We start from the raw sequence: 24,320 nt of genomic DNA, 5'->3' as shown, positions 1-24,320 counted from the left end.
AGAAGATGGAAGCTTTGTTTTAAATGCTGGATTTAATTTTATTTTAACTCAGTTCCCGTGGATCATTTGTGACTACACATCTGAGGAACTGGATCTGAACAACCCGAGTGTTTTCCGGGATCTCTCTCGGCCCATTGGTGTGGTAAATGATAAACATGCAAAGGATGTGAAGGAGAAGTAAGTCAGTGGAATTTCTTTTTGAGAATTTTTGTTCAGGACAGATGTTTTTTCTACTTATTTAGTCTATGTTAGGGACAACCCTACAATCACTAAGTGTAGGTCCACAACAATTTTGTCATTGAGTCATCAGTGGTAAGAGGAGTGGAAATCCAGTCCGTGTGTTAACTGCTGATTAATTTTTCTGTAGAGATAACTGAAAATCTATGTCTATGAACATCAGGTAAGAATAGAATCAGGTTTAGGTGTTGCATCCCACACTAATCATAAATAATGTTACTGATAACTGACGCAGTGTGTTTGATGGCTATCTTCTACTTAGTACATTAAGGATGACCTATGTGACGTCTTTAAAATGATTAAGAGTTTCAAAAGATAGATAAATGATTTCCTTGAAGCAGGGAATTTAGAGCAGTAGATTTTGGGCATTCAGAAGTCAAATCAGGAAACACGTGTCACAAAATGGAAAAATTTTCTCTTTTCTAAAAGGCTGTGGATATTGAGTTAGTTAGAGCTTTCAGGAATACAATGAGTAGGTTATAAGGAAAAGTTAGGAAGAGATATTGATCGAAAGGGTTCAAATGGATTTAAGATACATATCCACCATTATCAAGTGAATGGCAGGGCAAGCTTAAAGGTACAATAGCGTACACCTGTTCTTCTCAATGAAAAGGATGCAATATTTTCCCTGGTAATTTTGGACAGTGATGAATGTTCATTGGTTTTGGGAATTCTGCGCTTTTGGACAGTGCCTATGATCGATCACGTGAACCAAGCTGTGTTGAACAGTATACAGCTGAGATTTTACTCCTCCTGTTTCATCACCCAGATATGAGAGTTTTGAAGATCCAACAGGAGACATTGATAAATTTCACTACGGTACACACTACTCTAATGCAGCTGGAGTCATGCATTACATGATCCGAATTGAGCCTTTCACTACCCTGCATATCCAACTGCAGAGTGGCAGGTGAGTCACTGAGTCTCAACAAGATGGAGGATTACTTTTCCGTGACTTTACAGAAGAAGAGACTGTACAATGTTACATTAAGCCTGGCTGCATAAACCTGCAGATTCTAAATCTGGATTCAGGTACAGCCAGACTGATGAAATGATCAGATCAATGTGTTTAACTTTTCTAAAGGATTTGATGGGATAGATGTGGAGAAACCCAATTTCTCTGGTGGCAGAACCCTAAACAAAATCATACAATTGTAAAATTTGAATTGGGCCATTTTTCAGTGAAATAACATTGCAATGGAAATCTGAAAGCTATCACTCAAAAATTTTTGTGTAGATGCTGAGTCATTTGGAGCTTCCAAAACGGAGATGGGCAGGTAGTTGTGCCCAACATAAAGGTTCAAGTTTATATGGAGCAGAAGTGACAAAGTCAAGTTGACATACAGTTCCCTCTATCTTCTAACTTTGCAGAAGAGAGAACCTGTGAGGCTCAATGACCTTTAATCAAAAACCTCATCGTATTAATTAGCTAGGTGCCTCAGTGATGTAAACCGACTGATATAAGACTCCATTGTTATGATCAGACATTCTGCTACGTTTTGTTTCTTCCCCATGCACCTCCGAAGTTCGTGAGTAGCTGTAATTTTTGGAATTGGAAGTCAGTGCTGTTATTGCTGTGCGCAGACCCTCAGAGTAACTATGGAAAAGGAATTGTTGTTTTTGATTGTTAATTGATCCTACTTTAGCTAGTAACCTATACCATACCAGCCCTAGAAGTCTTCCACGGCCTAGTAGAGAGGGACTCTTACTCATTATCTGACCTGTGATATATTTGTGCAGAATGCACTTAACAATATATTTTATAGAGCCTCTATTTAGCTCATGATATATCTGCTGTTGAAATCTTTGGGCAGTTCATAAGAAGCTTTACACTTGTCCGAACAAGAGATCCAAATTTAAAAACATTAAAGTGAAAAGTTTATAAGAGTAATAGTTGTTTGTCTGCATGATTGACTCTAGCTTACAAAGCTCAATAAATCAGGAATCTATAAACATTAATCTTCAATCTGTCTTAAACATGTTGTGGGTCCATATTGTTGCAAGCACTGCATTATGAACCATGGCCAGCTTGTGTTTTGAGTACTGCTGCCACCTACTTAGATTAGTTAGTCGTAGAAGTATACAGTTGTTGTGGAAAACTACCAATGAGTCGTAGTGAGAAGAGGCTCTTGTCTTAAATAAGATGTGGTACATTGTATCTAAATAATCAGGTACAAGTTACACTGCAAAGTCATGCATTTTTGTTAATATTATGAGGAGACTTAGGATACAAGTATTCATTCTACTAGATACTAAGCAGTTCTACCATTTCCCACCAAAGTCCTTATCACATCATCAAATTCGGTGGAGCTTCCTGCAACATTCAACATGAAACCTTTGAGAATCATTACTTTGTAACATTTCTCAACCTGACAGAGATATCAATCCTTCTTGGAAATTGCCTAATTGGGTGGATCAGTCCTGGAGAGCTCAAAGCTCTTCCTAATCTCCAAGAAAAGAAATCTCTGTTAAATCTGTTTCTAATTTTGAAGGTGAGCATATTTCACCCCATCTGCCCTATCCATGTCAATTCCTGTCCTGTTAACTGTTTATGTTCTGCAGGTTCGACTGTGCAGATCGTCAATTTCACTCAATCCCAGCAGCCTGGCAGGTCCGAATAGACAATCCTGTAGATGTGAAGGAGCTGACCCCAGAATTTTTCTACTTCCCAGAATTTCTGGAGAACCAGAACAGTAAGCAGAGCTCGTGGCTTTGTAGCTTGAAATGAATTATCGGATGTCATTGTCTTAAAGTGTGGCTTGTTTCTCTTTGATACAGGACCAAAACTATCAGTTAAGAAATTGCAATGATATAGCATCTTTTCTAGCCTCCGTGTCACAAAGTGCTGTATACTCCATTAAATATTTTATAAATGTACTCCCTGTTGTAGTAAAGAAAAACATACTCTTTCAAGCAGTAATGAGGTACTTGTCCAGGTGTTCTTTTTTTTAGCAATTTAAGTTGACAGACGTTAGGAGCATACTGTCGTTTTTCTTTAGCAAGTGCTTTGAATCTTTTACATTGACGTGAAGGGGTAATCTGGGCCTTAGTTTAACATCTCATCAAAAAGAGGGCACCTCCAATAAAACAGCACTCCCTCAATATCATACTGAAGTATTAGCTTCATTTATATCCTCAAGTCTCTGAAGTGAGATTTGAACCAGACCCTCCGAACTGGGGGGCCAGATGCTATCACTACAGTTGGACTGACATCATGATGTAAGTGAGAGTGAATTGGCCTAGGGTTGACTGAGTTAAATACACTGGACAGTGACATTGAACCACAGCCATTCGAAAACCTGACACTGGTGTTGAGTTAATTGATCTGAGAATGTCCTTTGCACATTCAAGTGGAAACAATCTGTCAAAATCCATGCTTCAGATTGCTTTGCTCCACGAGAAGCTGCATCCATATACATGTAAGGCTGAAAGCCCTCCCCTGTCAAATAGACTGATGAGATTAATGATCGTTATCATATTGACATTAATCACTTCATAAAAATATTGGGAAGGTCTCTGGATCCCTGCTCGACCACTTGTGAAGAGAAGGGCCATCTCCTAACCTTCCACTGTTAACAAAATGGAGAGAAGCTATGAGTGTGAAATTACTAACAAAATGTAATTTTTGTTTTGCTTTTATTTCACTTGCTGCCTGCCTCTTCTGTTCTTTCTTTTCTCTCTCTGTCTGTGTCTCTTCCTCCCTATAATCTTCATTTATGTCTCTCTCTATGTTGCTGTCTGTCTGTCTTTGTTTCCGTTGCTCTTTCTGGTCACCTGATTTTGGATACTTTCCCCTTCCTTTTTATTTCCCTCATCTGTGACTTACATTCACTCTCAACATCATTCTTTGTCTCAATCTATCCCTGCGTATCTCTCTCCCTTGTCCCGCTTCCTATCCCCATCTTTTGTCATTATCTTTGTCTTGATCTCTCTTTTGTTTCTCTTTTCCTCGCTCTGTAGGTTTTGATCTCGGTTGCCTGCAGATGACTGGCGAAAATGTAGCTGATGTCGTCCTTCCGAAGTGGGCAAAATCCCCTGAAGATTTCATTTACAAGCACAGAAAAGCACTGGTAACTGAGAGGGAGGGGATGAAAGTTCTTTGGTTATAACTTGTCATTCACCACTATGCATTCTTCCTGCAAACTCTCCTCAAAACACTGTTTTGTAAGTTCAGGATTCAGTTGCAATCTTAGACTACTCGCTGCATTGTTTGTTGTAGGATTAGCATGTTTCCATTTTTTTCTGACATCAGGCTCTGTTTGTTTAATCTCGGTCCATCTTTGCATCCTGGCCACCACCTTTTTGTGCCCCCTTCACTGTGAAATTGGACATGAGAGATATAACCTCCACGGTTGCAGATAACTCTTGGGCACCTCCCAGCACCCAGCAGCTGTTCCATCTCCAACTGGAGGTTTGTGCAGGTATTCCTGGTAACAGAATTGATGAATGAAAGCCAGTAACCCTTTTGTGATTCATTTCACCCTTCTGGATTACTCTCCATGTTCATTATTTTGAGCCTCTAAGCCACCTGATTAAATTTCAGCTGTAACTCATTCACCCAGTATACATTATTCTAAAGATAAATGTTAAAGCATTTAATTACATTCTAGCCTCTAACTCCTATTGAACTCTATAGGCCTAATTAAATAGCATATGTCTATGCACTCAGGAGTTTAGAACAATGAGAGGTGATCTCATTGAAAGTTACAAAATTCTGTGTGGGCTTGACCTGGTAGATGCTGAGAAGCTGCTTCCCCTGTCTGGAGAGCCAATAACTAGACACCATTGTCTCAGGCCATTTAAGACTGATACACAGAAACTTTCTTTCCTGTGAGGATTAGGAATCTTTGGAATTCTCTATCCAAAGAACTGTAAGTGTTCATGTTGAGTATATTGAAGACTGAAATCAATAGTTATTTTTTCACTCTTCAGAGCATGAAAGAATATGAGGATCAGCAAGACAGTGGAGTTAAGATTGTCATGATCTTACTGAATTGTGGAGTTGAAAAACTTGCTCCTATTTCTTATAATTTTATTTTCTGAAGATTTTGTATATATACATAAGTAATCTAAACACTGCTTTAGATTTTCTGAAGAAGGGTCTAGACCTGAAATGTCAGCTTTCCTGCTCCTGTGATGCTGCTTGGCCTGTTGTGTTCATCCAGCTCTACACCTTGTTATATCAGATTCTCCAGCATTTGCAGTACCTACTATCTCTGAAACTGCTTTAGATTTCATCCTTCCCTGCTCTGACATTAATTCTGTAGGTTCTCTGATCTATGCTCAGTGTCTACAGGATATTAATTGATGCAGTTGATCTAGTCCCTCCTGGTTCTCGTATTTCACTCCACTCCCTCATTTGTCTGTAATTATTTAATGCCTACATTTTGTTTTTCTGTTGTGCAGGAGTCAGAACATGTCTCTGCAAACCTCCATAATTGGATCGACCTGATTTTTGGCTACAAGCAAAGGGGCCCTGCAGCTGTTGAAGCATTGAATGTCTTTTATTACTGCACGTATGAGGGTATGGCACTGTGCAAATGTAATGCAGTCTAAACATTAAGTTAAGAAAAAGGGGTTTATTGCAAAGTCAGAAGGTACTTGGTAGAAGCAGTTCTATGACTTTCAGTGCTTGTAATTTTTGGGATTTACTTTAAACCTGTCAAGTTTTGGTATTAGTTGAAGGGAAGCGAAATAATCAAAAGTTTAGAAAGGTCTTGAAAACAAAATTGAACTAAAATTACGATTGAATTTGCATTATAAACTCATAAAGAAATGACACTCTCAGGTCATTGCAACTATATACTTCGAAACTGCTATTTGACTTTACTGTGTGTCCAATGCTCTTTTGAAAATTACTATTTAATTTGCTCTGCCTTCTGTGGAGTGAAAATATACACAAGAATCAGTGAGTGAAGTACATTCTAAAGGGAGCTGCGTAATTAAGTTAACAGATAGGTCAATAGAATGCAGTGATAAACATTTGAGAGGACAAGAGTGAGAAAAGACTTGCCTGATGAAGTGTAATGTGGGAAAATGTGAACTTGATTGAATTGTCTCAGATCCTGAGGGGTCCAGACAGAATACATGTGGAAAAATGTTTCTTCTCGTGGGACACCCTGCCACATTGCTGATGTAAAATCCAACCTAAAATATGCAACTTTAACTCTTTAGTTCCCTATTTGCAGTGATGACCTTCGGACATTGGGACATGAATCCTTCAGCTACATTTCACAGTTAGAGTAATTTTTACTGTTGTGGCTTTGTAGAATTGGGGTTGTATCATTCAACATTGCTTTCAAAATTAATTCAGTTCTTACTGTACAGGTGCAGTAGATTTGGATGCAATTGCTGATGAGACGGGAAGGAAAGCTTTAGAAGGAATCATCAGTAATTTTGGACAAACTCCATGCCAACTTCTGAAGGTATGGAGTTAAATTATTATCATAGAGTCAGAGCCACACAGTATAGAAACACGTCCTTGGGCCCATTATGACTGACCAACAAACACCAAGCTACGCTATCCCATCTACCTGCACTTGTTCCATAGCCTGCTATGTCTTTAGCCTCTCTCCATTTCAACTACTCACTTCAAATTATTTTCTGCCTTACATTTTTAGTTTTTCAGTTTACGCTCCTTATTTCCTGATTTATGTTAGTTTTATTCCATTTAGAGCATTCCGAGCCCTTATAAACTTTCAGTACCTCTAATATGTGACACTTTGAGTCTGTAAGTAGAAGGCTAATCAACCATGTCACACCAATCCTGTACTCACCAAGCAGCCTAACAGTTTCCAATCGAGGCTGTGATCAGGATTTTTGTCAGATTTAGATCAAATCTTAAACTGTCTTGGCCTGTACAAATCGGAGAACTCAAACTATCTTTGATCCAGCAAAACAGTGATCATCTTATTTTAAACATTCGTCCAGCAATTGAACTGTGACCATGTCATTGTGGTTATGCCACTGGAACGTGAATCCAGATAATGTAAGTATAAATCCCTCTGAATAATAATGCATTTAAGCAATAAATACATTTATTTTATTCTGATGAAATTTATAAAAATCTGGAAGTAAAAAGCTGTTATCAGTAAAAATGAATTAAAAGCTGTTAGAATAGCAAGGTGCAGAGCTGGATGAACACAGCAGGCATCAGCCTTCCTGCTCCTCTGATGCTGCCTGGCCTGCTGTGCTCATCCAGCTGTGCACCTTGTTATCTCTCATTCTCCAGCATCTGCAGTTCCTGCTATCTGTAAAACTGTTGGATTGATTTACTGGTCAGTCTGTGTGAATCGATGTCAACATGGCTTGTTAACTATCTTCTGAAAGTGAAAGTCTTTGACCCTTCAAATGGATGACCTATGACAGGGCAATGCGCTGGTCTTGCCATACAACCTTCAGGCTGTATTCAAGACTGAGATAGACAGACAGATTTTTTAATTATTAAGGGAATCAAGGGTTATGGGAAATGCAGTAAAGTGAATTTGAGGGTTATCAGGTCAGCTATGAACACCTTGAAGCTAGAGTGGACTCGCTGGGCTGAATGGCCACCTTCTACTCCTGCATCATGTTAATCATCTTAAAATTACAGTAGCCTTGAATTTTGAACATTTTAGACTATAAAGTCCATCATTAGTCCAGTTCCATGCCAAGTTTATCTGTTGACTCCCTAATTTTGGCAAATAAAGCTGCAACCCCAACCTCTTGGGGGGGGGGGGGGGGGGCAAGAATTCTAACATTATTCTTAATATCTCTACTCCCGTTTCTACTACTTAACCAAATTTGAATTTGACCCACATGTTATCACCAGAGTGTGGTTGTATTCTTACTGACATCAAAAACCTATTATTCTTCCTGTGAAGTCTGTGCCTGTGTATATAGTTTGGTGAGTTTATGTATATCCAAGGAGTGAACATGGCTGTGAAATCTGAGACTTCATGGTCACTTGGGAAAGGTAGTACATACTTCAGAATCTGTTTGCCCTGGCTGGAACCTTGAACCAAGGTCCTGGTTTTAGGACAAGTAATTGGCCAATCAGGACTGAGCTGAGGAGCAATGTTTTCACTCTGACTGTTGAGAATCTTTGAAATAATCTGCTTGGTAGTGCAAACCAACATCTTCGGCAGAAATGATAAAAAAACAGGAGCCAGGATAAGCCATATGATCATTTGGGCCTGCTCTATCATTCAGTTCGATGAGGACTGAATTTCTGTAAAACTCTGTTTCCTACCCTGTTTCTATAATTCTTGATTTCCTTAATATTCAAAATGGATTTCGTTCCTGAATTTACTACTGACTAAGACCTGTGTTAGAGAATTCCAAAGATTCAGAACAGTCTGAGTAATGTGATTTCTCCTCAATTCACTTTTAACAGGCCACTTCCTTATCCTGGAATTTTGATTCTCATTCTAGACCCATGGTCAGCACCTACCCTGTCAATCCCTCTATTATTTTAAACGATTAGATGAGATCATTTCTCACTATTTTGAATACCAGAGATAATGATGATACTCTCCACTCACAGGTCTGCTGTCTAATCTTAGGAGGAGTGGAGGAATCTGGGACATTAGGGAAGGAGGATTCTCATCCTTAGCAACAAAGTGTACTAATTCCTTCTGTTTATGTAATTTTTTTTCCCCTCAGGAGCCACATCCTCCACGTCTTAATGCAGAGAATGCTGCCAGGCGCTTAGCACGATTTGATTCCACACCAGATGTCTTTGAGCACTTGGGTCAACTGAAGTCCTTCTTTGTTGAGGTAAATGGTTGCCCAGTTCACCTACCCAATGCAGTGGTCAAGGTATCTCTCCTCCCCGGCCCCCAATGCAAACCATTTATTTAATTGACTTTACAACATAGAAACAGACCATTCAACCCGACTGGTCAACACAAGTTCATACCCCATAAGGAGACTCTTCATCCATTCCTCTCAAAAAGCTGTTAATGGTAGACAAATGACTCCTTTGAGATTGTGAGTCTGTCAGTCTTAATGTTGTTTAAGTGCAGGAGGATGCCATTTGGCCTGCTTTCACCAGTTACCTAGTGCCAATCTCCAGCCCTTTCCCCATAAATCTGCACATCATTTCTGTCCAAATAAGCATCCCTTGCTATCTTGAATGCCCCAATTGAACCTACCTTCACAAAATTTCCAGGTGGTGCATTCTGTACTCTAACTACCCACTTTGTGAAAATGTGTTTTCTCATATCACCCTTGCTTCATTTGTACATTAAATCTATACCCGCTTACTCTTTGCTTTCACAAGTGGGAGTAGCTTACCACTTTTTACTCTATCACACTCACTCATGATTTTGAAAACCTCGAACAAATCTCTTCACAGCTGCCTTCTCTCCGAGGAGAACAGTACCAACATCATCAGTCTATCCTCATAACTAAAGTTTCTCATTCCTGGAATCATTCTTATAAATATCTTCTGTACTCTCTCCAGTGTATTCACATCTATCCTGTAATGTGGCATGCACAGTGCACAATATTCCATTCGAAGTCTAACAAGTATCTTGTACAAGTTCAACATAACCTCTTGCAGTCCACCTTTTATCAATAAAGTCAAGACCACAATGCTTTATTAACTGCTGTTTCCACCTGTCCTCCCACCTTCAATGATCTATGCACATATATACCTCGATCCCTCTGGTGCTAAAGTCCGTGTAGAATTGTACCCCCATTTGCTATTGTCTTTTAGAGTTCTTACCAAAGTGCATCACTTCACACTTCTTTGCATTGAATTTTATCTGCCCATTCCACCAATTTGTCAATGTCATTTCAGAGTTCCACACTACCCTCCTCACAGTTTACAATTCTTCCAAGTTTAATGCCAACTGCAAACTTTGAAATTATCCCCTGCACACTGGGATCCAAATCATTAACATGTCAGGAAAAGCAAAGGTCCCATACTGACCATCATCTTTCAGCGTAAACCAAACCTTTCCAATCACTTGGTCAATTCTGTATCCACTGCTACGCTCCATTTTGTACCACAACCTATAACTTTCTTCAAGTTTGTTGTGTGGCACTGTTGCAAACGCCTTCTGGAAATCCATATATGCCACATCAACAGTTCTACCCTCAGAGCCCCTTTCTGTTACCTGTTCAAAAAAACTCCACCACCTGAATCCAGGCTTTTACTGTTTGCAATTCTCCAGTTTTCTGGCACCACCCCTGAGTCCAGGGAGGATTGAAAGATTATGGCTGGTGCTCTTGTTATTTCTACCCTCTTCCTTCAAAATCCTCGGCTGCATCTCATCCAGTCCCAGTGCCTTGTCAATTTTAATAGGTTTGATACGTTTTTATTGAGTTTGGCTAAAACAAAAGGTATGGAACAAAAGGCAAAGGAATGAGGCTGAGATAAAAATCAGCCATTCAGGGACTGAACGGTCTCCTACTTTTCCTATGTTTTGAAAGACATTAATAAATAGGATTTTTGAAAAATTGAAACAAGCAAAATTTTTATAATAATTCTGCCCAGCATGTGGGAGATGATGAGACCTAGGTACTTAGCTACTACTCCAACGTTGTTGGTCATTTGAAAAAATGTCTTCAGTATGAGGAAGGAGTAGAAATGCTTGATACGGTTTTGCAAAATAATCTTCAAGGACAAAATAAGGCCCTTGGTCGTTCGTGCTTCCCCAACATGGTATATTTTAATAGAGATTGTAGAAATGCCTTCATAACCCAATCTATCTTTTTTCAGGGCATCAGTGATGATATTCCATTAGTGCAGGCCTTGGTGCCAAAAAACCAAGCATACTCTTATTTAACTCCGTACGTACTGGTGAGTAGACAATGTCTTCTGAAGGAAAAGAAGTCAATCCATTCACAATTACAATGGGGAGGTGATGGCCAAGTGATATTATTGCTAGACTATTAATCCAGAAACTTGGCTAATGTTCAAGGGACCTAGGGTTCAAGGAATCCAGCCATGGCAGATAGTGGAATTTGAATTCAATTTTTAAAAATTTGGAATTAAGAATCTACTGAAGACAGTGAAACCATTGATGATTGTGGTGGAAGAAACCTATCTGGCTCACCAGCCTCCTTCAAGGAAGGAAATCTGCCATCCTCGTCTCGTCTGGACTATGTGTGATTCCAGATCCACGGAAATGTGGTTGACTCTCAACTGCCCTCTGAAATGGCCTTGCAAGCCACTACCTTCAAGAGCAGCCAGTGAGGGTAGTTAATGCTGCCCATTCAGTGATGCACACATCCCATCAGTGAGTTTAAAACAAGAAGTACTTGAAGTAACAGTATGGTTATAACATGACAAAAGAGATAAATATAGGACTGAAACTTCTGGGGAGTGGCAGTCACATTCAGATTGCCACTTTGTTGTTTTTACTTAGCTTATTCAAGAGCTCCCAGCATCACCCTGAACCTCTGATTTGGGCCTTCTGAAAAACATGATTTGGGAGAAGGTGAATTTGTAGGTTTGGTGAATGATAGGGAAAGACGACAGATATGTAGGTTAGGGAGGTAGGGTGGGTTGGTAAAGAAGTCTGAGCAGTATTGGGTCTGTTTGAGGTGGGTAGTTAGGTCAAGAGTTATCAGGCTAGGTGAGGCATCATGGTTGTAGGGGGTGGGTGATCAGGTCTGATTGCATCAGGTGTTGAGAGGGCAGAGATAATGGGAACTGCAGATGCTGGAGATTCCAAGATAATAAAATGTGAGGCTGGATGAACACAGCAGGCCAAGCAGCATCTCAGGAGCACAAAAGCTGACGTTTCGGGCCTAGACCCTTCATCAGAGGGGGGGATGGGGGGAGGGAACTGGAATAAATAGGGAGAGAGGGGGAGGCGGACCGAAGATGGGGAGTAAAGAAGATAGGTGGAGAGAGTGTAGGTGGGGAGGTAGGGAGGGGATAGGTCAGTCCAGGGAAGACGGACAGGTCAAGGAGGTGGGATGAGGTTAGTAGGTAGCTGGGGGTGCGGCTTGGGGTGGGAGGAAGGGATGGGTGAGAGGAAGAACCGGTTAGGGAGGCAGAGACAGGTTGGACTGGTTTTGGGATGCAGTGGGTGGGGGGGAAGAGCTGGGCTGGTTGTGTGGTGCAGTGGGGGGAGGGGATGAACTGGGCTGGTTTAGGGATGCAGTGGGGGAAGGGGAGATTTTGAAACTGGTGAAGTCCACATTGATACCATATGGCTGCAGGGTTCCCAGGTGGAATATGAGTTGCTGTTCCTGCAACCTTCGGGTGGCATCATTGTGGCAGTGCAGGAGGCCCATGATGGACATGTCATCAAGAGAATGGGAGGGGGAGTGGAAATGGTTTGCGACTGGGAGGTGCAGTTGTTTGTTGTGAACTGAGCGGAGGTGTTCTGCAAAGCGGTCCCCAAGCCTCCGCTTGGTTTCCCCAATGTAGAGGAAGCCGCACCGGGTACAGTGGATGCAGTATGCCACATTGGCAGATGTGCAGGTGAACCTCTGCTTAATGTGGAATGTCATCTTGGGGCCTGGGATGGGGGTGAGGGAGGAGGTGTGGGGACAAGTGTAGCATTTCCTGCGGTTGCAGGGGAAGGTGCCGGGTGTGGTGGGGTTGGAGGGCAGTGTGGAGCGAACAAGGGAGTCACAGAGAGTGGTCTCTCCGGAAAGCAGACAGGGGAGGGGATGGAAAAATGTCTTGGGTGGTGGGGTCGGATTGTAAATAGCGGAAGTGTCGGAGGATAATGCGTTGTATCCGGAGGTTGGTGGGGTGGTGTGTGAGAACGAGGGGGATCCTCTTGGGGCGGTTGTGGCGGGGGCGGGGTGTGAGGGATGTGTCGTGGGAAATGCGGGAGACGCGGTCAAGGGCGTTCTCGATCACCGTAGGGGGAAAGTTGCGGTCCTTAAAGAACTTGGCCATCTGGGATGTGCGGGAGTGGAATGTCTTGTCGTGGGAGCAGATGCGGCGGAGGCGGAGGAATTGGGAATAGGGGATGGAATTTTTGCAGGAGGGTGGGTGGGAGGAGGTGTATTCTAGGTAGCTGTGGGAGTCAGTGGGCTTGAAATGGACATCAGTTACAAGCTGGTTGCCTGAGATGGAGACTGAGAGGTCCAGGAAGGTGAGGGATGTGCTGGAGATGGCCCAGGTGAACTGAAGGTTGGGGTGGAAGGTGTTGGTGAAGTGGATGAACTGTTCGAGCTCCTCTGGGGAGCAAGAGGCGGCGCCGATACAGTCATCAATGTACCGGAGGAAGAGGGTTAAGCAGAGGTTCACCTGCACATCTGCCAATGTGGTATACTGCATCCACTGTACCCGGTGCGGCTTCCTCTACATTGGGGAAACCAAGCGGAGGCTTGGGGCCCGCTTTGCAGAACACCTCCGCTCAGTTCGCAACAAACAACTGCACCTCCCAGTCGCAAACCATTTCCACTCCCCCTCCCATTCTCTTGATGACATGTCCATCATGGGCCTCCTGCACTGCCACAATGATGCCACCCGAAGGTTGCAGGAACAGCAACTCATATTCCGCCTGGGAACCCTGCAGCCATATGGTATCAATGTGGACTTCACCAGTTTCAAAATCTCCCCTTCCCCCACTGCATCCTTTAAACCAGCCCAGTTCATCCCCTCCCCCCACTGCACCACACAACCAGCCCAGCTCTTCCCCCCCACCCACTGCATCCCAAAACCAGTCCAACCTGTCTCTGCCTCCCTAACCGGTTCTTCCTCTCACCCATCCCTTCCTCCCACCCCAAGCCGCACCCCCAGCTACCTACTAACCTCATCCCACCTCCTTGACCTGTCCGTCTTCCCTGGACTGACCTATCCCCTCCCTACCTCCCCACCTACACTCTCTCCACCTATCTTCTTTACTCTCCATCTTCGGTCCGCCTCCCCCTCTCTCCCTATTTATTCCAGTTCCATCCCCCCCTCTGATGAAGGGTCTAGGCCCGAAACGTCAGCTTTTGTGCTCCTGAGATGCTGCTTGGCCTGCTGTGTTCATCCAGCCTCACATTTTATTATCTTGAGAGGGCAGGTTGGGTTTTGGGGGCTGTTTGGCTTTATTGTTACTCAGGACTAAAATCAGGTTTAAATTATTTTCCCCCCTTTTACTTGTCTAAGAAATTAGTCACAACACACTCTCTGAAGTCTGTGCCTCCAACTCAGCAGTAGACTTTTGTGAAGTTTATAGATACAGGGTAATTGCGCATCAGAAGTTTAAACTTGCCATGCAAGTTACTCAATTGTTTATTGTATCTTGCTGCAACAATGAATGTCCTTCCAGTTGGAAGATCTGGATCAATATATCCTAAACTGCTTTTAAGATAATTACAGGCTAATGGTTGTCTGAAGAATTAGAGTGCGGGAAACAGAATATATCAGAGTGACTAGATTCAGTATTGCCCAAACCACCTCCAGTCAGTTTCTGAGAGGTTCACAGAAACACTCCACATCCGGCCATAAAACTTTGTGACTTTAAATAAGGAAGAAAGAGCTTGTATTTCTTGTCATATTTTTCACAACTTCTATTTATGCCAGAGCACTTTACAGCCCATGTTTCAGTTTTTGAAGCAAAATACAGCAAATCTGAGCTAAAACTGTAACTTTATGCCCCCCCCCCCACGATCATGTCCAGAAGATGGTTGACATGTTATGCAGATTGTAAAGTTAGGTGCTACATTGCAACATCATGTGTCTCCATGCTGTCTCCGTTGGTATTTTACCAGAGATGGGGGAGGCATTGGGAAACCAGCCCTGCCTTTGACCAACTGGGTTCACCATTCTTATTTTTCTAGTGGTAGGAGGTGACCATGCCACATAATAAATCTGATCTTTCTGTGGGCTGAGTGGTTCCCTCCCCTTTGGGCACCCTGTTACCAGCGAAGACATCTCACTCCATCGCTGTAAAACATAGCCTTCACCACAGCATACCCCCCCACACCACCACCAACCTTGTGAGCCTGGGTTCTCAGGCATTGATGAAACCTCCAGTTTCCTGACTCCTCTTTAGACAATTTCCGCAATCCCAGCATTGGCCACCTCTTCCTTGTAGATGGGACTTCCTGACATGAGTGACGGAAGTCTGATTCTGAATCAATTTAACAAGCTGACAGTTGTTAAATAGTAATCCTGGGACGTCATCCCGCTTGTTTCATTCAGTGAAAATGTTGTAGTGGCTTTCCTGCTCAGGCCGGAGTTTTTGTTAAAAAGGCAGCCGTGACTCCATGAATAGTCACATTCAATCTACATATTTAAAGAAACACCTCACTGAGTGACCTTCTCATCTACTCAGGAAGAACAAGCCAAAATAAAAGGTGCCAGAATCCAGGTACACCATTGAAGTAAATCACTTGGCCAATTGTAATTATCCACCCACTAGACTAGACTAGTAGGGTGGTGAAATTGGGCCTTTTGTCTTTGTAGTAATGGTCAGTGGTGGTTGTGAAATGGAACTTTCGAACTGTGTATCTCAAGGAGCTATTTTATCATCATGTTGATTGTGACAAAACTACTTTGTTTCTGTCAGGTCACAGTGAGTGCGAATGGGTTGATAGGAACTCACGGCTGGCTGCCATATGACAAAAACATTTCCAACTACTTCACGTTCACACGAGATCAAAATATCTCCAATGCCAAGTAAGTGTAATTTATGAGACTTTGTTTGGTTCCATGATCAAAACAATCCACTACAACTCAGAATTTATATAATCTTTTGAAGACACTTTCAAAGGATAATTTGATCATTTTACAGTCACTAACTCCATTACTATTCACTCAAAATACCATATGCCTGGCCCTTTTATACTTATACAATGATGTCTAAGGTTACTACATTCCTTGAAAAACTAGCACGTTACTAGGTCACTGTCCCCTTTAACGAAAGGTCCATGAGGATTATTGTCTCCTTTAAAATGCTGACATCAAAATTCACTGACATCTTCAACCTCTCCCTCCTACAAGCTGAAGTCCCCACCTGCTTCAAGAAGACCACCATCGTCCCCATACCCAAGGCAACACATGCAGTGTGGCTTAATGACTACCACCCAATAGCTCTGACTTCAATAATCATGAAGTGTTTTGAGATGCTGGCCGTGGCCCACATTCAACTTCAGTCTCCCAGACTGCCTCGAACCCCTGCGTTTTGCCTATTGACATAACAGGTCCATAGCAGATGCCATTTTTCAAGCCTTCCCTCATCCCTGGAATATCTGGACAACAAGATGACTACGTCAGACTCCAGCTTATCGACTACAGCTCTGCCTTAACACCATTATCCCCTCCAGACTGATCTCAAAACTGAGACTTGGGTCTCAACCCTGCCATCTGCAACTGGATTTTTAGCTACCTGACCCATAGACAGCAATCATTGACTATAGATGACTGCACCTCCTTAACAAAAACACTCAACATTGGAACCCCCCAGGGATGCGTTCTCTGCCCCCTACTGTACTCCACGACTGTGTTGCCAAATTCCAAATGAACTCCATCTACAAATTTGCTGACAACACCATTGTGGTAGGACAGATGTCGAATAATGATGAGTCAGAATACAGAAAGGAGATAGATGGCTTGGTGATGTGGTGCAATAACCTGTATGCCTTACTCTAAGTGTTTTTTCACCCAATGATCTGTACACCGTTGCTTACTATGAACAGCCTGTGTTGATCACAAACAAAGTTTTTCACTGTACTTAGGTACACATGACAATAAATCGTCAATCAGTACTGTCTTCTTTAACATATATTATCCCTTAGTTACTGTCCCCGTTAAAACACTGACACTGAGAATTACTGACCGCTTTACCACACTGTCACATAGAGTTACTGTCCTCTTTAACACATTGTCACCTGGGGTCACTGTCATCGAGAGTTGCAGTCCCTTTTATGCTTTAACACACTTCTCCCTGGAGTTGCTGTCCCTTTTAATGCACTATCTCCAGGAGTATTGTCCCCTTTAATACATGCTGTGCTTCAGAGTTAACTTCTTTGAGTTGGTTGAAAATTGCTCCAGAACGTTTCCAATCTTCGTGAGTACAGAACGTTAAAGACCATGAAGTAATTCACTATCAACTGATTTTCTTATTTTACTCACTCTGTATTATGACTATTTCTTCAGGACTCATCGCTTCTTGTCAGGTCCATTTGCTCCTGGAGTCAATTTATCACCAAAGATCCTGGCTGTTTCCCCTGATGGTAAACTTCTCTTCAGTGGCGGTCACTGGGATAACAGTCTTCGGGTTACATCATTGAGCAAGGGCAAAGTGACGGGACACATCATACGGCACATAGGTCAGTAATATCCAGTTTTCATCACTATAATGACAGTTTTGCTTGGCACAATGGAAGCTAACAGAAAATGAAAATGGTCACCTTGAACCATATTTCCCCAAGTCTGGGTGTGTAAAGAGTAATGTGCCATCTGTACTATACGATAAAGTCTAGTGATGACTAGGTTGACCCACTTCTCTGCTTTGATACATGACTCAGCAGATATTCTTTTGTTTATTGCTTATTCCCCATTCCTGATTGCTGTTGAGAATGTGATGCTGGGAGTCGTGTATGTAGGTCCACCTACAAAAAGAAGGGAATTCCAAAATTTTGACTTGGTGACAATCGAGGAACAGAAGTGTACTTTCACCTCGGAATGTTGTGTGACTTGAAAAGGGACTTGCAGTTGATGGTATTTCCATTAATTTGCTGCCCTTATTCTTCTTGGTTGTCAAGGTTGCAGGTTTGGAAGGTGCTGTTGGAGCCTTGATGAATGGCTGCAGTACATCTTGTAGTTAATGTGTACTGCTGCCACTTGGTGCTTCTTGCAGAGAGATTGAATGTTTAAGATAGTGGACGGATGCTAATCAAGCAGCTTATTTTCAATGTGGTGTTCATTGTTTTTCAGTGTGTGGTCTTGAATATTGTTGGAGTTGTCCTCGTCCTCATTCAGAAAAATTGAGAACATCCATCACATTCTCAGTCTATGCCTTGTAGATGATGGAAAAGCTTTAAGGAGTCAGGAAATGACTTAATTACTTGCTCTTGAAGCTACAGTAGTTATGCCTGGTCAAATTAAGTTTCTGGTTCATGGTTTCCAACAGACTGATGGTGGAGGATTGTCTCCAGGATTCTTTCATCAAGGAAATTAGACAGGTATTCAGTTAGCTGGGACATTTGTAACTGATTTCGCGTGGCCAGTAGAATGAAAAGGGGGCAGGGGAAGGAGCTGAGACCAGTATGTTGAGAGGTGCAGGCACCATGTCAAGGGAGCTTTACCTGAATCTGTTGTATGTTCTATAAAACCGACAACAGCATAAATCTCAAAAAGCTATCATACAAGTTAAACAGGTAATAGGAACGGCATATGGTATGTTGTACTTTATTTCAAAGGGAATAGAATATAAAAATAAGCAAATCTTGCTAAAACTGTACAAGGAAATTGTCAGACTGCAACTGGAATATTATCAATGTTTTTGGACCCCTTGTCGAGGGAAACACATACAGGCACTGGAGGCAGTCCAAAGACTGTTCATACTAATGATACTGGGTATGGAGGGACAGTCTTATGAGGAGACATTGAGGAGTTTGAGTTTGTCATTGCCGCTTAAAAGAATGAGAGGCAACCATATTTCAACATACAAGTTTCTTAAAGGACTTGATGTGGTAGATGCAGAAAAGTTGTTTCCCTTTGTGGGAGACTCTAGGACCGGCGGACATAATCCGAGAATAACGAATCTCAAATTTAAGACCAATGTGAAGAGGAATTTCTTCTCAGAGGGTAGTGAATCTGTGGAATTCTTTACTGTAGAGTGCCCTCAAGGCTGGGTCATTAGGTGTACTCAAGGCTGGGTTGGACAGATTTTTAATCAGTAAGGGAAAAGGCAGGAAAATGGAGTATCTAAAATCTTTTCTAAATGGTCTGATAGGTACCTTACATAATTTCTATACTTTCACCAATCCTTGGGTGAAGACGTTTCATCTGAACTTCATATTGATTTCTCTGTGACCGTCTTATGTCATTGGATTCCAGGTATGCTGTTCCTGGAAGTGGCAACATTCTCTCTGTCTGTCTGTCTCCATTTTTTAGGTCAATTTTTAGGCATTAGGTCATCCCTCAGAATTCCTTTTTTCAAGAGAAAAGTGGCCGAGCCTTGCAATCCTGGCCTACTATGGATATCCACACACATCTGGTATCATCTCTGTAAACTTTCTGTGTACCATCTGCACTGTCTTTATGTTGCTATTATATGTGGCGATCAGAACTATATAAAGTATTTCAAATGTTGAATACCAAGGTTGAATACGGGTTGATCGTAACTTCCCTACTTTTCAACACTATCTGTCTGTAAATAAAGTCTAGTGTTTGGATTTTTTTTATGGCCTTAGAAACCTGTTACAGAAGGATAGGAGTGGCAAATTAATCTGTCATGCCTGACCTACTGTTCAATATATTTGTGACTGATTGAGCACGTCAGTGACTTTATCCACCCACAATTTTAGTGATTGGTCTTGAAGATCCCTTTCTTTGTTCTTCCACTGTTAAACTCTCAGTGACTTTCATACTCTTACCAAAATTATTACATTTTTGTTCATAAATTCATCTGTCAATTATTTGTCCATTCTGAAAAGTTAGAATATCTGCCAGTAATTTATTGCAGTCCGCACCTGTGTTAGTTGTCGTCTGACTCCACATTGTCTGACTTTATTCATTAGTCTATTATGGGCCACTTTCTGAAGGTCTCTTGAAAATCCAGTTAAATTGCAACTATACTATTGTTTGCTCAGTTACTTGAAAATATTAACAAGGTTGGCCAAGCAAAGTTTTCAGTTTTGGAATCCAGGATGACCGTTTGTTGGTATGTTTTTCTTTTCTAGATGTTCTTTCCTCTTTTAGTAAGGGTTCCAATGTTTCCTACCATCAGTGTTAATCATCACTTTTATTTCCTCTAGATATTGTGACATGCCTGGCACTGGATCATTGTGGTATCTATCTCATCTCCGGATCCAGAGACACCACATGCATAGTGTGGCAGGTCATCCAACAAGTAAGATGCCCTTAGGGATGCATCAGAAGTGAGAAGAATGACATTGTGGAAGTGGGTTGAACGGGATGACCGTACAATGATGAAATGATAGGATTTGGTTGGCACTCAGTATCCCATTTCATTTTCCTTATCTCATCTTGGGCATGTTCTATGTTCTATGTCACATGGAGTGAAACGTGATGGATGGTGTCCTTAGTGAGAAGTTAAGTCTTTGTTCAGTTCTGGACTGTGGAAACAATGATCACTTCTATCAATATTCTTATGGACAGATTAATCAGTAACAGCTAGATAATTGAGATCAAGTAGCTTTTCCCTTGTATGCTTCCCTGTCATAGTCTGTCTGTCACAGAGTTATACAGCACAGAGGCAGACCCTTCAGTCCAACTCATCCATGCTGACCAGATACCCTAAACTGATCTCATCCCATTTGCCAGCATTTGGCCCATATCCACCTAAACCCTTCCTATTCATGTACCCATCCAGATGTCTTTTAAATGTTCTAATTGTATCCACTTCCACTATCTCCTCTGACCAGTTGTTCCATAAGTGCACCCTCTGCAAAAAGGTTGCCCCTCAGATCCTTTTTAAATCCCCCCCACCTCCCCGCTGCCGCTGTTCTATTCTTAAACCTATGCCCATTAATTTTGGACTCCCCTACTCTAGAAAAAGAGACTTTGGCTATTCACCCTTTTATAATTTTATAAACTTCTATAAGGTCTCCTCCTACCATCCAACACTCCGGCGGGGGAGCCCCACAGTTTATTCAGCCTCTCCCTATAACTCAACCCAAAAGGGCGGTGTGGACTTGTTGGGCCGAAGGGCCTGTTTCCACACTGTAGGTAATCTAACCTAATTCTTTTCTGAACCTTTTCAAGTTTCACAACATCTATCTTTCCTAAAGCAGGGAGTGTTCAAAATGCAGTATTCCAAAAGTGGCCTCATTAATGTCCTGTACACCTGCAACATGACTTTTCACTCCTACACTCAGTGCACTGTTCGATTGAAGGCAAACATGCCAAACACCACCTTCACCACCCTGTCTACATGTGACTCCATTTCCAAGGAACTATTCACCTGCATCCCAATGTCTCTTTGTTCAGCAACACTCCCCAGGGCACTACCATTAACTGTAGGTCCTCCATAACATCTTTTGAGGACTTGTCAAGTTCAGTCAGCAGTGGTACTAGCTACTGAGCCACTCTTGGTAATGGGCATCAAAGCCTCCTACCTAGAATATAAAGTAGCTCTTGCTACTTTGTGTTCCTTCTAAGTGCTGATGACACTTAAGAATACTGATCAGACCACGTGCACTTGAGGTCTACATTTTGATTTCCAGGAATAACTTTCTGGTTTCCCTGCACTCCTTTTCTTAGTTGTTCCAGTCAGGTGGTAATGTTTCCTTCTGTATTTATGTTAACACATAGAGTATTTGGACTTGAACAGTAGCAGAATTAGAAGAGTTCATCAATTATCCATGTTTCAACATTCTTAAAGCCACTTAAGGAAAGCATTAATTGCATGGATACCACAGTTTTTAAATTATCTCAAATTCCACAGGCATAAGTTAGCAGGCAAGTTTCCCCTGTTCCAGGTAACTTGTCAGAATAGGTTGAGTGAAAAAATATCTACAGTTGTAGGGTTGGGCTTAAAAATAGTACCACCAAACCAGAACAAAGACATGGTCATTAACAATTGAAGCCAGTTGAAAACTACATGGCATGAAGGCCTAGCGTAAAATCAACCTGTTTTGGCTTGAATGTAACTGCATGGCCTTGGCTGAGTAGGAGACAGAATATTGTGTAGTTAACAAGGAGCTAATTGGGGATGTTTATCCACTTCTTTTGTGTGTAAAAGAATACCTAGTAAGTACTGAAAGCACTGGGAAGTGCTGATACAGCACGTAACATTAGATTCAGATTAGTATTAATAACTAGGTCTTCAGCCCACTCATTGGACGTCCACCACTGGAATAGGGTTCACGAGACCAGGGCCGTGGAATCTGAGGTAGAGCTCCAAGTCCTGTCATCACCAAAGGTCCCAGTGAACCAGGAAAGGCAGCGTGACATGAGACTCACTTGTTTAACATTTTTCTCATTAGTTTAACCCAATAAATTAGGTATATATTGAAGTGCACATGTCGTCTTGTTACCATTTTGATCAGTCTTTAAAGAACCTATTAGGTACTTTCAGCCTAACTATACAACAGTAGGGTCTGAGATGCAAGTACTCCTGGATGATAGATAATGGGAACTGCAGATGCTGGAGAATCCAAGATAACGAAGTGTGGAGCTGGATGAACACAGCAGGCCAAGCAGCATCTCAGGAGCACAAAAGCTGACGTTTTATGCTTAAGGATCTAGGCCTGAAACGTCAGCTTTTGTGCTCCTAAGACACTGCTTGGCCTGCTGCTTCATCCAGCTTCACACTTTGTTGTCTCTTATTCCTGGATGATACATTGGTTATTGAATGTTGTTCAAGACATAGTCTTTCCTCAAATAGCATCAAGGAATTCTTACATAACCTGAGATGGGAAACAGGACATCTGTTTGACCTTTTTCTGAAAGACTGCAGCACATATCGTACTGGATGGGAGTGTCAGCTTGTTTTATCCTTAAGTGTTGTATGTGTGACTAGAATCCTTAATCTTCTGAATCAAAATGAGAGCAGTGCTGTTGAGCCATGGCTAATGTAAATCGTCTAACGGGTGGAAGCAGTTTAAGAAATGAATTTTTGTTTTTTCTTGAAATGCTCCAGTTCATTCATCTTTTGTGGTTGTGTTTTCCAGGGTGGATTTGCTTGTGGTCTGTCTCAGAAACCAGTGCAGGTCCTCTATGGACATGATGACACAATCACGTGTGTGGCCATCAGTACGGAGCTTGACATGGCGGTATCAGGGTCTAAGGTGAATCTTCCAAAATATAAATAATTGCGAGCATGGAAGGATTATTAATTGGGTTACTGTAATTTAGTACTTCGATGTTAAAGCTGAGCAGGATCAGTCTGCTACCAACAACTGAAGGCTGAGACCTTGAGGTGGTTTGTGTTGGGTTGAAGGCAGAAATATTGAAGGGATGAAAACAGTGATAGCAGCCTTGAGGGAGAAATGAAGCAGAAGAATGATGAATGCAGGAAAACATGGCTAACATGTTCACATAATTTATACCTCGGTGATTAAGAAAAATATCCTCAGGGCACTATGACCGTGGGGATATATGATTGCACAAAGGGAGGAGTTCATTTGATAAAAGTCAACCAATCTATCAAATCCACATGACAGAGAAAGTCCAGATCCTAATAGAGAAGGAGGCAGTGTCCTAGTAGTAATGTCACTAGACTGACATCCCAGATTAATATTCTCAGGACATGGCTTTGAATTTCACCAAGGCAAATGGTGAAATTTCAATTCACTAAAAACATGTGGAATCAAAAGCATTTTCAACTTTCACAAAAACCTACCTGATTCACAAATGTCCTTTAGGAAAGAAAATCTGCCATCCTTGCCTGGTCATGTGACTTTGAATCTACAGCAATGTGGTTGGCTGTGAAATGGCCTAGCAAGCTATTCAGTTCAAGGGCAGTTATGAATGCACAATTAATGATGCCCATATCCCATTAATATTTTTTTAAAGACAGGCATATAGAGAAGTTTGAGACAGAAGTTCAAAAGCAGCAAAATAATTTGCATGCTTTTCCATTCGACTAATAAGGCAAATATAAAGGCCTCATTGGACTGAGTTTGTTGTAGTTTACAGGTAGTTTAATTAATTTGTTCTGACTTTAAAGCAATTAAAGTTGTTTCACAACAGAACTACTTTGCCAGTCTGTCCCCATTATTGCTAAGGAGTTCAGGGCCTCTCAATAACACCGCTGTTGTAATGTCGGGCTACCTGAAAGACAGTTTGCACAAAAAGCTCCCACAATCAATAATGTGATAATAGCCAACTCATCTGCTTTTATAATATAGATTTAAGGGCTAAATATGGATGCAGAGGGAAGACTGCCCCTCTTTTCTTTAAAATAGTGCCATGGAATCTTTTAGGTCGATCCTGACATAGATCATCCAAAAGATGATTTCTCCAATGGCGTACCATTCCAGGGATTAAGTTCAAAATGTTA

General features: G+C 41.7%; 1 protein-coding gene across 5 annotated transcripts in view; it reads left to right on the top strand.

Annotated features, from left to right (window-relative positions):
• Positions 1-24,320, top strand: part of nbeal2 (neurobeachin-like 2) — a 218,230-nt gene that overhangs the window by 181,007 nt on the left and 12,903 nt on the right. For all 5 annotated transcript variants that reach the window (XM_048528978.2, XM_048528976.2, XM_059646160.1 and 2 more), the window contains 12 exons: positions 53-177; positions 1,007-1,147; positions 2,800-2,930; positions 4,198-4,307; positions 5,644-5,761; positions 6,565-6,662; positions 8,881-8,994; positions 10,946-11,026; positions 15,696-15,805; positions 17,285-17,457; positions 20,110-20,204; positions 22,990-23,106. In XM_048528978.2, the coding sequence (XP_048384935.1) occupies positions 53-177; positions 1,007-1,147; positions 2,800-2,930; positions 4,198-4,307; positions 5,644-5,761; positions 6,565-6,662; positions 8,881-8,994; positions 10,946-11,026; positions 15,696-15,805; positions 17,285-17,457; positions 20,110-20,204; positions 22,990-23,106 (1,413 nt within the window). The remainder of the gene's footprint in view (positions 1-52; positions 178-1,006; positions 1,148-2,799; positions 2,931-4,197; positions 4,308-5,643; positions 5,762-6,564; positions 6,663-8,880; positions 8,995-10,945; positions 11,027-15,695; positions 15,806-17,284; positions 17,458-20,109; positions 20,205-22,989; positions 23,107-24,320) is intronic.

The sequence above is a fragment of the Stegostoma tigrinum genome, chromosome 5 (assembly GCF_030684315.1).
Source record: "Stegostoma tigrinum isolate sSteTig4 chromosome 5, sSteTig4.hap1, whole genome shotgun sequence".
NCBI classification, from domain to species: domain Eukaryota; kingdom Metazoa; phylum Chordata; class Chondrichthyes; order Orectolobiformes; family Stegostomatidae; genus Stegostoma; species Stegostoma tigrinum.
Note: the sequence above shows the minus strand (reverse complement) of the source record. Positions and strands in the feature narration are given on the sequence as shown.